At 25.8% G+C, this 14680-nt stretch overlaps 1 protein-coding gene across 8 annotated transcripts in view; it reads left to right on the top strand.

Moving 5' to 3' along the window:
• LOC113554786 (RNA-binding protein Musashi homolog Rbp6) overlaps window positions 1–14680 on the top strand; it is a 377023-nt gene that overhangs the window by 179338 nt on the left and 183005 nt on the right. For all 8 annotated transcript variants that reach the window (XM_026958766.1, XM_026958760.1, XM_026958764.1 and 5 more), the window contains exon 3: window positions 7483–7564. In XM_026958766.1, the coding sequence (XP_026814567.1) occupies window positions 7483–7564 (82 nt within the window). The remainder of the gene's footprint in view (window positions 1–7482; window positions 7565–14680) is intronic.

The raw sequence follows: 14680 nt of genomic DNA, 5'->3' as shown, positions 1-14680 counted from the left end.
TTTCCCCGAAATCGATTTTCAAGAAACGATTATTGTTCATTTTAATATTTATTATTATTATTATACTTTTATGTCCTTTACCGTTCGATTATTGTTTTGTGACAATTATTCGTTCCGCTAAATACATTACATACCGGCGGCTATTTGTTATAATAATGGAAACACAGCAGTTGTTGATTGAATTAATTGCGTGGCAGTCAATCGCGCTTATGAATATTTTAAAATATATATATTATTTTTTTGCGTACACTGCCGGATGGACGAAAAAACGCGTCTGTGGAACAAATAATTGTATTGAACGAAACTTAAAATTCGTTATTCTAATGATCTATGTCTAAAATTTAGGTTTTTCCAATTATTAAAAATATTCATATAATATAATATGATATGGAATAGCCGCAAGAACGCTCAAACTTTTTCAAAATTTAATCCTATTTACGTATTGTTAATTTTAATTCCATATTTAGTCTAGTTTCAGTTTGTTGAGCATAAGCCATAAACTGATAACGAAAAACCAAAACTAAAATTATAATGTGTGTACCTATAGTTTGGACGTTTTCACTCCTTTTCTGTTATAACAACTTCTATATAAAATTATCAAAGCCTTAAACAAAACAACTCATAATTTATTATTATTAACTAAATGATAATATAGATTTTCTATTCGTACACAATCTAAAAACGACACATTTTATAGGATTCATTATGTTAATTAGGTTTTGACTAATTTAACCTACGTATCTGTATTCTGTATATATAAATATAATACAGGTGCACATTATAACAATAAGTACACTGAACAATCTTAACAAATATAATAGTTTTATTATCTTTCTTCTGGGAGTACATTATCGGTGTAACGAGACGAAACCATTGATATACACAATATAATTGTATTTATATATTAAATAATATACATACAGTTATTCAGCGTATCCGTATAAGACTAGTAAAATAAATGAAAACAATAATTTCGATTTCCTATTGTGCATCGCTGCCACAATTATAGTACATTAGAATGGCGGTCATCGCATATGATACTCAATTTGTTCGTAGTTCGTATATGCAATAATCAATATTTGTGAAAAAAATAATAATAATAATAGTATAAAATAAATACGTTTTATTTGTCTAATGATTATATATAGAAAATAAATTAATAACATTCTATGATGGATAAACGTAAATCTGTGAACACACTAACAAAGCTCATTTAATTTTAAAGTTTTTATGATGATAAGTTAACGATAAAAATATTGTTTCTTCTAAGGACTCGCACGTGACACTACCATTGAGGAACCGGTTTCAATAGTAGGGCGATGCATATAATTAGCACGCTCTTTCTTGTATAGGTAGTATTATGATAATTAATATAGTCATCATATACGGAAAATAAGAAAATATTAATAATTGATAATTTATTCACAATATAATACTGTATTTTAACCTTGTTAATATATTTTATTATTTTGGTACATCATACATATTATATATTTACTATTTAGTATTTAAGTTATTCTTAATTAGGATGTAAACTCATGGGCACTTGCGCGTCTGCACCAAAAACCAAAACTAGTTGTTCCCTACCACAGCGCCATCTATGATAACTGATCGACGAATGTCGATGGGAAACAGAGTAGTGGTTTAAAAGATAAGGCAGTAACCCGTGCACTCGTCATTATACATTCGTCAATCGTCATATGCGATATATGATCATATTCTAAATTATCTATTCTATCGGTGAACGAAGTATAAATCGTTATAATGTTTTAAGTTAAATTCTTTAAATACTGCAATGTTTCATTACATAGAACAATTTTGCGACACGTATGGTTTCTGTAAGTGGAAAAATTGATAAATATAATTTACCAAATACCAATGTATTAGTACGTGTATGGGCCGTGGGGACGCTCGACATTTTGCGATCTCAAAATTGTTTAAAATATTTAAATATGTCACACTCGAATTCGAGAACAACATTTTAGTCTGGAATCCGTATTCCATAATATAAGCGAGTAGGTACATAAGTTATTGTTATTGTGCCGTGTCAATTTTTTATTTAATTAAATTAAATTTCATATGCATTTGTGCGTCACCAATTAAATCGGATCTGCAGCCACCAATGGTAAAATCTGTACATAATTAGGTGATGTTAAACTGATGTGGTACGGACCTGGTCGAAATTCGGCTGTACCGGCATAAAAACTGGTGGGTTTAACAATCGCTGTCGATACCGTTTCGCTGATCGTATACAATCAGTTTTCGTCAACTCATAACCGGGATACAGGGCGAGCGGTCGTTATTAAGATATTCACATACATATTAAACATATTATTTTATTAAATTTCACACAAATTAAAGCCGTGAAGATTATTTTATTGTATGTAAAGTAAACAGATATGGGGTAAAAAGTCACATATTACAAAATAAAATCCTCAAATTAGGTTAATTACTAATGTCACTCTCCACATATCTTATGCATATCACACAGACCATCTTTTGAAAATAACAAACAGCGAAAATACTTGATACCAAATTTAGAGACCGCCTTTAATAAACTTGATTCGCGGTACTCCTCCCCCTCAGAAGTCACGGGCAACACTATATAGCATCTATATGGTGTAGTCTATACTATAGACTATACCTAATTTAATAAAATATACTATATGCACATCAATTCATGTCGAAATGCCATCACATATGTTTTTATGCGTTCCCCAAGCCTATATTCAGTGGACGTTTCGCCGGCGGCGGAGCAATAGTATGATAAAATATTTTATTGGAATGGTTTTTGTTTGAAACGATTTTAGTTTTGTACATATTATATCCATGGAGTAAAAATTCAACAATATAATATTTCTTCCTTCAACGACTGCCTGGAAACATAATTTTATTTCAATATTAAAATAAATAATAATCTTCGTCACGGCCTGCAGCGTATGGTGGATGTACGAGTATTGTCCATATTATTTTGTTCGTAATAATATTATTGTTGTGTTGATAAATTAGTATTTCAAATAATATGCATAATATATCATTATTAAATGCAATCGGAAATCCCCGTGGGCCGCGAGTGGCGTGTCACTTGAAATCTTTTGTTTATTGTTCCTTTATATAATATATTATTCCACTGTATGCAGGGCCGTCCCGAACAAAATAATAAAGGGGGGGGGGTGAGATGCATTAATGTGCATTAACTCAATTTTTCTCGCTTCGCTCGACAACTATTTGCTACCTACAGATTACATACATAGAGTAATCAAAAAACATATTTTACACAATATTACAAATTCTTAGATAGTTCACTATGTTCTCCATTTTACTATCTTTTATATATATATTAATATATTTTGATAATAACTTCACAACTTCACAAGTATACTACAATAAAATATTTTCAATAACAAAATGTATAACATTGTTGTGTATTTACAAAACTATTATAATTTGTCTGGTAACATAATATAATATTGCTTTTATTAAACGGTTGAGACAATAAAGTAAATAATGGTTGAATAGAAGAAATACATGATTTTTAATTTTCATTTGTTAGTTTCAACAGAGTATCGAAAACCATTTTAAATTATTTTCTATAAAATAGATGCATTGTGAATTCAGCTTGAGTTGTGGCATTAGAATTATATCGTTTAGGAGTTAATCTTTTACGATGATATTATATTTAACAAATAGAAAATAATAATTTAAAAAATAGGTAACTGGTTTTAATTAAAACTTAACTATTTGAACATAAGTTAAATTTAATTAAAATAATAATTGAACTTACTTAAAAAATTTAATTTTTCTATTTGAAAAATCAAAATTTGAGTTTTTTAAATTATTTAACGAACTATATTTTAGTATTTAAATTGTATTATAGTATTTGTGTTGGACAGTTTGTAATCGGAAAATTAACTTATATACCTTCATCATTATTATAAATTATAATATACCTATTAATTAATTATTATGCCGTCATATTTGTACTTAGTAGTATTTACAAAATTATTTAAAATTGTATAAAAAAAATTATAATTTGGCAAGTGCCTACTCAAATACTTAATGTATCAATATGCCAACTGATATATACATATTTACTTGGAGGTGGGACACCCCTTAGAAGTTAAAACCCCCCTTTGAGACAGCCCTGAACGCAAGTGTCTATTATTTAAAAAAATATAAAACAAATGCACACTACACGTTTACACAGTCGTCAATCTTCACTCATAAAATATAAAGAAAAAAAATTTCGATTGCGATTTAAGATTTAACTAATATGGACTGTAGTAAGTAGTATAACTATAATAATAATCTCATGATGAATCATACAATACATCTATTGGCTGTACCTTAGTATTGTATGATGATTTACCGACTGGCGACTATCAACATTCACGGAAAATGTAGTAATTTCAGTTTATTTTTAGATCATTTACAGTGAAAAATAAATCCAATAACAGATTAAAGATAACAGGATCGTAGCTAAATGTCAACAACCAACTATTGAACTATTAATATTTACTATAATAATTAATATTAATATTAATTTATAATTTCAGTGTGGTGTGTCAACTGCCAACGTGTCAGTGTCGCACGTTCTTTAAATTGACAATTTAATTATATGTAAATATAATAATATTTTATATTACATAATAAGTAGTTATATACATTTTATCCGTTTATACTATATACACTGTATTTACGAAATATGTAATATTTGTTTTTCGTAAGTAAAATTAGGTCCTTCTAGGTTATAATGAAACAAGTCCGACTGCCGACTGGTGTTTTCGTTTGAGGGGGATAGGGGGGTGAGACACCCACCAAGACCCCCTTCGGGACCGCCCTGATTGAATGTCTGTATGCGCAATGCAATCAGCGATGTCCCGTGCACTGAAGAATATACTTATAAACTTTTTTTTTTTTACAACAGTGATACAAAAAATAAAATCCCTAAAAATTTATCTATCATCACTCTTTTTCAAACCAAATAATTTAGTAATACAAAATTAAAAGTGAGCTGAAATCCATCGTTCAGGTATATATTTAAAAATGCGTCGATGCGTCATAATCTATTGGACAGAAATAATAATTAATATGAATAAAGTACTTATTACTGCATTTATTAATTTTGACGTATAATATATTATTTTCTACATATACATATGCCATAAGTAAATAATAAAAAGTTAAAAACCGTTAAATGACCAGAATTTTAATTCATTAGAAAAACCATCAAAATACCCAATACTGGTTATTGCGAGAGTTATCATTATGTTACATTTTGTCAAGTATACAAGTGTATAAAAACAGTAAGTTTTTTTGGAAATTTGTGAGCAGCTCAATTTTTTATTTTTTATTGCTGTAGGTCGGCTAGTATCGATTTTAAATTCAGAAAACTCATTAGAATTTATATAGTCACCGGTAGGTACTCATATTATTATAATATGTGTGTGTTAGTTTTTCGACTAATACATATTTTGTCAAAATGTTATATAATCTGTAAGTGGCAAAGGGGTGAATGTGTATTTTCGCGCACACCGTCCGACCACTGTTGAAAAAATTATCATGGTCTAATTGTGGTTTGTGATAAATGTAATTGATGACTACATCCAGCATAATATTATCTAAAGTAAAGCAGAATAAATATTATCATGTTATATCGTAGAACGCGTTGTCGGTATATCATAAGTACTAGTTTAAATACAAATATAATATCGTTATAGGTATAATATTTTTTTAGTGATTTAATCTACAGATTTTACGTGCACCGTCGTTTTTTTCTGCTAGAACATTCGTCGCTTATCATATAATAACTAAACATCGGAATAATATTATTTCGTGACGTAATGTTTGTGTCACGCTGGAGGAGTATTGGCGTAATTATTAACTAGTGAAAAGCTTGATATTTTGTCATAAGAAATTAAAAAATGTACATAAATAAACATTTTCTTAAAGTAAATAATTTATTTCTATTAAAATTTAAAACCATTATTAAGGTCTATATTATTATTAATTAATATAAAAATGTAATAGCAAACATAATTCATAGTAATATAGTTGAGTAGTATTGTTGTTTAAACGTACCTATTATGTAAATAAAATAATATTAAATAATCACTAATCAGAATTCTATATTCTTACGATATATTCAATAATACTGCTAATTATAGCAGCAGAAGATAGGATTTATAATAATTTAAATAAAAATGATTTATAGGTTCAGTCAATCAATAAATATTTAAAAAAGCAAAATATTTGACATCTTGATCTGTAATTTTACCATGCAGTGGTAAAGGTGATTTTTTATAAACTGTAATTTACATAACCATTATATATTATAATCATAATATTATATAAAATTTACGTTTTGTTTTTGGATGAATGGGAACTATGGATAATTTTGGAACCAATGCGTGGGTGGCAACTTCATGTAGGTGTCGTGTACACATCGTCAACGAAAGCTTCGACGCGGACAGGTTGATGTACAGTGGGGTGAGATGGGTGAATGGACTGAGGGTGAGCGATGATAATAGGAGGAAAAGGTTTTGAAGAGATATGTTCACGTGTAACTATAATGATACGAATCTATTGGGAATGTAAAGTATTTATATACGTTTTCAATGTGAGAAAAATGTTGCCGTATCTTCCGAGATTCCACTCTCTTGTACTAATATTTTCACCGACAGATTTATTAGTGAGAACGTGTTTCCTTCCTATGGCTCCTACTACCATTGACGTCAGACACATATTGTACGTGTGTAGGTAGTACTCTTTGAGCAAACATACATAGTGTGTTTCTTAAATAATTACACGAAATATTTTAGCTAGATGACCTTTGAATAAAAATGGAATTTTTAAGGAAAATAAAGGATACTGAATTTAAACATTTAGTTAGTGTACTTGGTGAAAGAAATTGTATTTGTTCATGAAGCTAAATTAAGTGTGAAGGATGATGTTTTTTGTTGAAAATAAGAATAATTGCTTTTAAAACTATTATATCGAAGAATTTTGTTAAAGTATTAAAAGAGAAAAGTTGAAAGGTTGTCTGGTCTTAGGATGAGTATAGATGGGTTAAAAGATAACAAACAACGCGATTTTTTCAAAAAAATTTTAGAAACCTATTTATTTAAACTTGTTTAAAAATGACAGCGTTATATAAATTGGTAATGGTAAATATCTTTATTTTTTTTATGTTATAAATTATGATACAAAGCTTATGTTTATTTATGTACTTAAAGATACCTGATAAAAGGTTAAATACGTATTAGTTAGTATTTTGGTGTGAGAAAACTCAAGTTCATAAATTCATATCACACACAAAATTCATAAACCTATTATTTAATATCACAAAAGTAAAATATTTATTGATTTTTCTTATTTACGGTGGTTTTGTTATCGTTAAAGTATAAAAGTCAATTACTATTAGTGTATTATTATTAAACTACTATTCGTAAACTAATGTGGTTATTTATTTATTTGTTTCAGAATCATTGAGAGAGTACTTCAGTAAGTTTGGAGAGATAACTGAAGTTATGGTTATGAAAGATCCAACAACTCGTCGATCAAGGTACTATTTAACTATTTTTTTTTATTATTAGAAATTCATTTTAAATATATTTTGAAGCTTTAATTGGGAATAAAAAAATAATTGCTTTTTATTACTTACCGAAATAATAAACATATAATATATCAATCTTTATATGGGTAATTTATTGTATAATTAAATAAAGTATTCATAATATACACTATTAGGACTACATAATTATAGAAAGATTGTATCTTATCAATTATTAAGCTGATCTAATTTTATTGAAATAAGGAATACGTGAGATATGCATGTTGGGCTTAAATATTGAAATATTTGTCTTTTGCATACATTTTGTTACAGTTGTTATATCAATGAAACTAAATCAAAATGTCTATTTTTGTATATATCTTTATGTCATTATAATATAATATGGTACATACACAAAACATTTTTTTTTTATGCAGATTCATGAAAATCACTGAGTATTTAAATTAAACAAATTATTCCTGAATTTTTATATATATATATACACACATATAGAAAGATACACACACACACACACACAATTATATAATATATGTATAATATTATGTTAATCGGATTCAAATATAAATCATTATAATACCTTGATATCGATTGTGATTAAATATATAATAATAACATTTTTGGGAACACTAAAGATTTTTTTTTTAATATTACAAAATTATAATATTACGTATATATCATGTCCCTGTGCTTTGAATATATCTAGTTTCTTCTGTTTAAATAAGTAGTTACATTTTAAATTATTACGAAATCTTTATTATTTTGTTATAAATAACAATACACATGCATGGATTTATTACACCGTGGTGTATGAAATCTGATTGTCTTAAATAGTATATACATACACATTTTATCGATTAAATTAAATAATATAGTTTTTGAAACACTACACCCAATGGTCTCTGGTGTTATAAATTTGTTAAAAAAAAAATATTTTTAAAACAAAAGTTGATCGTCTTATAATTTTTAAGCTTGATTATAACATTACAGATGTAGTAATATTTTGGTTATTTTTTTTAAAGGTCTTATAGAATGTAATCCTTGTGTACGTTTTATTAAGATTACTCAACTTTTACTGTTTTTGTGATAACTTTTACTACAACCATTTGTATAGTACTTTTGGGACTCATCGTAAATTAACTGGATTCGAATATTTATAGTTAGGTATATTTTAACTTATTATTATTTGTTTTGTTCTTGATGTGGAAAAGTTTTCATTTTGCATCTGAAAGATGGCTATATATAAAAATAGATTTCATATTTTTTTTTCTAGGGAAAAGTTTTTTAATTCATTTAATAAAAGGAGAATTGAAAAATTCATTTTTGGAATAAAAACCTTCATCCATTTGAATGTTATTAGTAACGTGTGTAAAGGTTTAGAGTTTACAATGTGCTCGAGTTTAAATTGAGTGTGGCGTAAATTGATGGGCTGTAAAAGAAAAAATGTGTCGAAGTTGAAAGTTTTTTTCTGGGTTTCTCAGGGATTTACGTTTTTCAATTTAAACTCTAATGAATTGTATAACTTTCCACATATATTTTTGAGAATATTTTTCTGCCGTAAAAGTTAAACTTCAAATGCAAACACCAAATTTATTTAGTGAATAAATTATTATTGCATCGAAAAACTCAAAACAATTTTATGATGGTCCATGTCATATTACACAAAATCAAAAGTAGTTCATAAACTATCTGATAATAATTAATTTTTAATTGCTTTTAGTCATTGCAATGAGTTTTGTTGGAGTAAAAGATAATCAAGTGGGTTATTTATTAATTGCCTGCCTTACAGTATATTAACTTTTTATACACATTATTAATAATATACGTTATAGTTTATAGCTGCTAGTTAAATGATTTTATTAATCATAAATATAAAAAATAAATTTATTTTAATGGTTTATTTCTATACTACCATATTTGATCAATGCAATAAATACATTATTAAAAATTATAATATTTATAGGCTCTCCTATAAAATATTATTGGTCCCCACAAAATTCAATGACGGTGGTTATTATAAGATTAATTATACCACGAATAAATTAGAATTGTTTATGTAATATGTATGTAGTATATTACATTATCTATCTGTCAATTTGACATTTTAAAAAGAGTGAAATGTATATAAATTATTACTAATGTATAATTATGTATATTGTTTGATTCGTTAATTATTATAATTAAATAATTAAGTGTCTAAAAATGTATTAAAATGTACATAATTGTAAACATTGTATTATCATCGTATGCCTGCCAAGAAGAATTTTATAATTATTTTAACAAATATTCAAAAATATTAAATAATAATAATAATAATAATATTTAATATGTATTATTATTTTTAAAATAAATGTAAAATGTGAAAATGAATTAATAGGAGTGTATGATATTTGTGTGAGAATAACAAGAGGATCAGAAATAGATGAGGTAATGGAAAAAAAGAAATAGTAAACTGTTGAGTTGGTCCCGTAATTAAATAAATATTAACTGTGAGTTTTATATTAATTACATCAACATTGCCGCAAGTTTATTCTCTCAGGGGACACTATTCAAAGAAGAAGGCGGAAGATTAATAAGAATGAAATTAATATTAAAAAAAAAGAAATTGTAAGTTGAGTGGGAAAAATGGCTATAGCTATTTATCGAGAACGGTGAGCTCTTCAAATTTGTTTACTTGATTTATAATCCGTCAGGATTATGGTTTTTGAAAATGTATTAATGTACGCCTTCCAATTTCCATGTTTGTCATTGCCATTTATTATGAACATAATTAATTAGTCTACGATAATTATAATTATCTATGCAATAAAATCCTTTAGAGAATAATACAATTCTGATAATATGAACTACGGTTAATAAGTCATTAATATATTTATTTAAATATTTGAAACAATATAACCATTATAACATTATAACCTTTTAATTTTTAAATACAATAATTTATATTTAAGATTCAATTTGGGTATTTATTCAGGTAATTTCAGCCTTATATAGTAATATATGTTTTTATTCATGATATCAAAAATTATAAAACTTAAATAATTTAAATAATTTACAAATGAATATATATTTGGTAAAAAAAAAAAAAAAAAATGGGACAAACATTTTAGATTTCGAATGAGCGATGAACGTATCGGTTATATAATGATATTATATTTTTATTTTATTTGTTTGTGGCTGTCATCGTATTTTGTAGCATAAAAAAATGCATAAAATGCTTAACAATTTTAAAATGAGGGTGGTTTCTGGTAGAATATTTATTTTAGTTGGTAGAAAATAGGAAATTCACAGAAGGTACTTTCAAAAATATCGAAAACAAAATCAATATTTAGGTAACACACATTAATATTTGGTTGTTTTTGGTTCTTTGTAACCTATATTATTAGACGCTTGAAATTTAAACATTTTTATAAGTTAAATAATTTTTTATGCATGTCGATAAAAATTTGTTTTGTTCGATCAAAAGCTTGAAACATATAATATAAGATTCCTTATACATTTTCTTATAACTTAAGAATATCAAAAATGCATACAAATTATTTTTATTGACATTTTAAATTAAAATTTCAACAAAATTGGAGATTTAAACAAAAATTAACAATTTTTATCATTATATTATAAAAATTTGATTAATAGAAGATTAATATGAATGAATTCAGAATTAGCTATGAATAAAAATAATGTCAAAAGTTGTATTGTTTCTGTTATATTTTACATCCTGTAAATTGAATAAAATGCGATGTATGTATGTCTATATGCGATCCAAAAGTTTTGTTCCATACAATTTAAATGATTTACTAAAAAGTTTTATATTCATAATTTCAAAATTATTATACGAGTTGATTCGTGTGTAATTGTGTAAAAACTTTCGATTTCATACCTCTGCCCATTAGCGTCATTTATATATTTAACTTTTCACATATTTTATTGCACTGTACGCCAAAGCATATTATTCTCTCAGAGATACTATATTGGAAATGACGTCTGGAAACTCGGAGAAAAATCAGTACAACAACACTATAGTATTCCAGCAAGATTAAAAATGGTGGATTTCAAATAACTATAGGATACCGCAATTCAGAAATTCTCTTGTTCCGATACTCCGTATCTAGTTAGTTTGGTTGAATAGTTTCTTGTTGAGAATATCTTTTATCAGATTTTCAGTGCATTCTTGTTCATACAATAGTATGACAAACGAAACGCTGATTTTAGATAATAATGATACTAAAAATATAAATGTTACATTATCCTATGCATTTTTTTTGTTTTTTATATTATTAAAAATCAAATTGGAAATGTATTAAAAATGTCTGAACATTTATAAATAGACTTAAAAGAAATACTTAACTATCTATTAAAATAATTTAATTGAGATATAATTTTTACAAATAAAGAAGAAGAAGAAGGGAGATAAATAAAAAGATGAATTATTATAAACCAGATGTTACTACAACTATTTTAAATTGTGTTTTAAATTATAAATATGTTGACTATATTTAATCTTAAAATTCTGAATGTATATATTTTTTATTATAGTGCGTTTTACAACAAATGTTTCTCGATATTAGCGCCACATGGCAATTTTTACTCAGACCAGGGGCTCAAAATTTAGTCTGAGAAAAACACGTATTAAATTTTAAATTTCCCGCCGTATTTACGTGCTAGTTTTAGAAACCTTAACGAAAAATCACCACTTGGTGCACTAACATAAAGGGATATTTATTGTGAAACACACTATAGTATTTAAGTAATACTTAAGTATACATATTATTTAAAACATGTACAATATTCAAAATTCACATGTTATATTTGATTACTCATTACATTAAACTTAATAATATAAATATTTAATAAATTGGTACTTAATTTAAAAATACGCTTTTTAATTTGAAATAAATATTTAAAACTAAAAAAGTTAGAGTAAAAATAAAGCGACATAAGTTCGAATACATTTTATTTTGAATGAACTAATTTGTTTAGTGAAATAATTTTACTTAAATATTTTAATTCCTACTTTTACTCATTGGACTCTAAAAAAAGTTATGATTTATAGTCCTGTATAATTCTTGAATTTCAGAAGATTAGTTAAGTAAACGTAATCAATTTCAGTACCAACTATCCAGCTAGAACAAATAGAACTTAAACAATCAGAATATTCTCGAATTTAAATAACTAAATATTTGTAATAGTGGTTTAAAGTTATAATTTATGGTATGATATATAATAATAATTGAGGTTTTTAACTTATTTCAACTACTTAATAATGATATATATACCTAACATAGTTCTACAAATTTATTGTATCTGTCATATAAATTCACAGTATAAAACTAAATAATAGAAGAAATTCGTAGTAAACTATTTATACTGAGTGAATTTCAGTATTCTTAAATTAGTTAAATTCTATCTCCTTTGACAAAAGGGTTACAAAATGGTTGCATTCGTCTGTTAAAATTGAGTCATTTTCAATATCCGAAACAAACCTAAATCAAAAATTAGAAATTTATAACAAATATTTTGATTAATAATATAACTATTCATTATAAATTTGTAAGAAATATAAAGTATGAAAATTATTCTAACTTTTTGGCTACAACATTGTGTCTCTGATATCTTGAGTGTTAGATAGATTAAATAATATTGGAATACACCCATCAAAAGTATTTTGATGCCTGATATATGCATTATTTCTTAGTACTAAACTATTGTACATACACTATTCTGGAATCAACATACTATTATAATTATGTTGTCTTGTTTGATAATTATTATAATCTACGTTCGACAATACCCATTGCTAGCTGGCGGCTATTGTCTAATCATTTTTGGAAATAAAAGATTTTAAACAGTATAGTTAACTCACAAAATGTAAATACACAATAATGAATAAATGGAAAATACATAAAAATATACCTATTATTATTTATCTCAATGCAAAAAAAACAAAAGTATTAAGCATTTAATTTAATAAATTTTTAATAAAATTCAATGTAAAAAAATTATTTTTTTTAAATAAAATGTAGGACTTGACACAGATTTGGCTTGGCGCATTTCAAAATTTAGCGCTCTAGACAATTGCCTATATACGTTAATCCGGCTCTGTGTGTGAACTATTCATATTACATATATACATAAATATATATATATATATATATTATAAACTAAACTAAGTTTTGGTTTTGCGAAGGCACGATCACAGAGTTGGCCTCCGGGGGAGGACGTCATTGTCGTTGTAGGTTATCCTGCAAGGGTAGCCACGAAATGGTTTAGAGCAATTTTCATTAACTCCGCCATTGTCGGCTACTCTGGTATCCCATGTGTGTGACCTATACATAATGTTTCTTCGACCAAAAAATACGAAAAATTATATTTTATTTTTGTACAGGTCACTATTATATATTTATATTATCATAATATTATTATATAGGTTTATACCGTATTGTAGTGATCAACAATATATTTTTAATAATTGAAAAATAAAAATTATATTAAAAAGTAAACTATATCTTATTAAATTGTACGAAACAAATATAATTTATATAATAATGTTAAAAATGTGTCAAAATATAATTCTAAAAATAATTTATTTAATTATTACAGATAAAAAATAATTCAATATATTCAGTATGGTTCTAAAAATAATAAATATACAGCCCTCCATCAATGACATAGCTGTAGATAATATTTTTGACTATTTTCTGCTCTTATGTACCTAAAAATTTACTCTTACAAAACATAATCAAGTTAAAATAGTATCACTGGACGTCTCTTTCCATAATACGTCATTTAGTTTTTATTGTTATGTCACTCCATATTTATCCATTGATTTTAATTTTACTGATTCGTTTTCTTATTTATTTATTATATTTATTTTTAATAAAGAAATAATAATAATGATAACTAATAAATACTCTTTTTTAAAAATTGATAAACTATAAGTATATAATATAAAATATAACAAGTACTGTTAATGACTAAAATATTATACCTTTTTATAAACTATTCATTTTAAACAAAAAATATATCCTTAAAAATTGAAATAATACCAAAATGGGAGCTTAAGTGAGTCTCATAATCTCCTCATTCATTTGTTCCTGTTTCCATGTACAC

This window comes from Rhopalosiphum maidis, chromosome 2 (assembly GCF_003676215.2).
Source record: "Rhopalosiphum maidis isolate BTI-1 chromosome 2, ASM367621v3, whole genome shotgun sequence".
Taxonomy (NCBI): Eukaryota; Metazoa; Arthropoda; class Insecta; order Hemiptera; family Aphididae; genus Rhopalosiphum; species Rhopalosiphum maidis.
The sequence above is the reverse complement of the archived record's forward strand: the minus strand, read 5'-3'. Positions and strand labels throughout refer to the sequence as shown.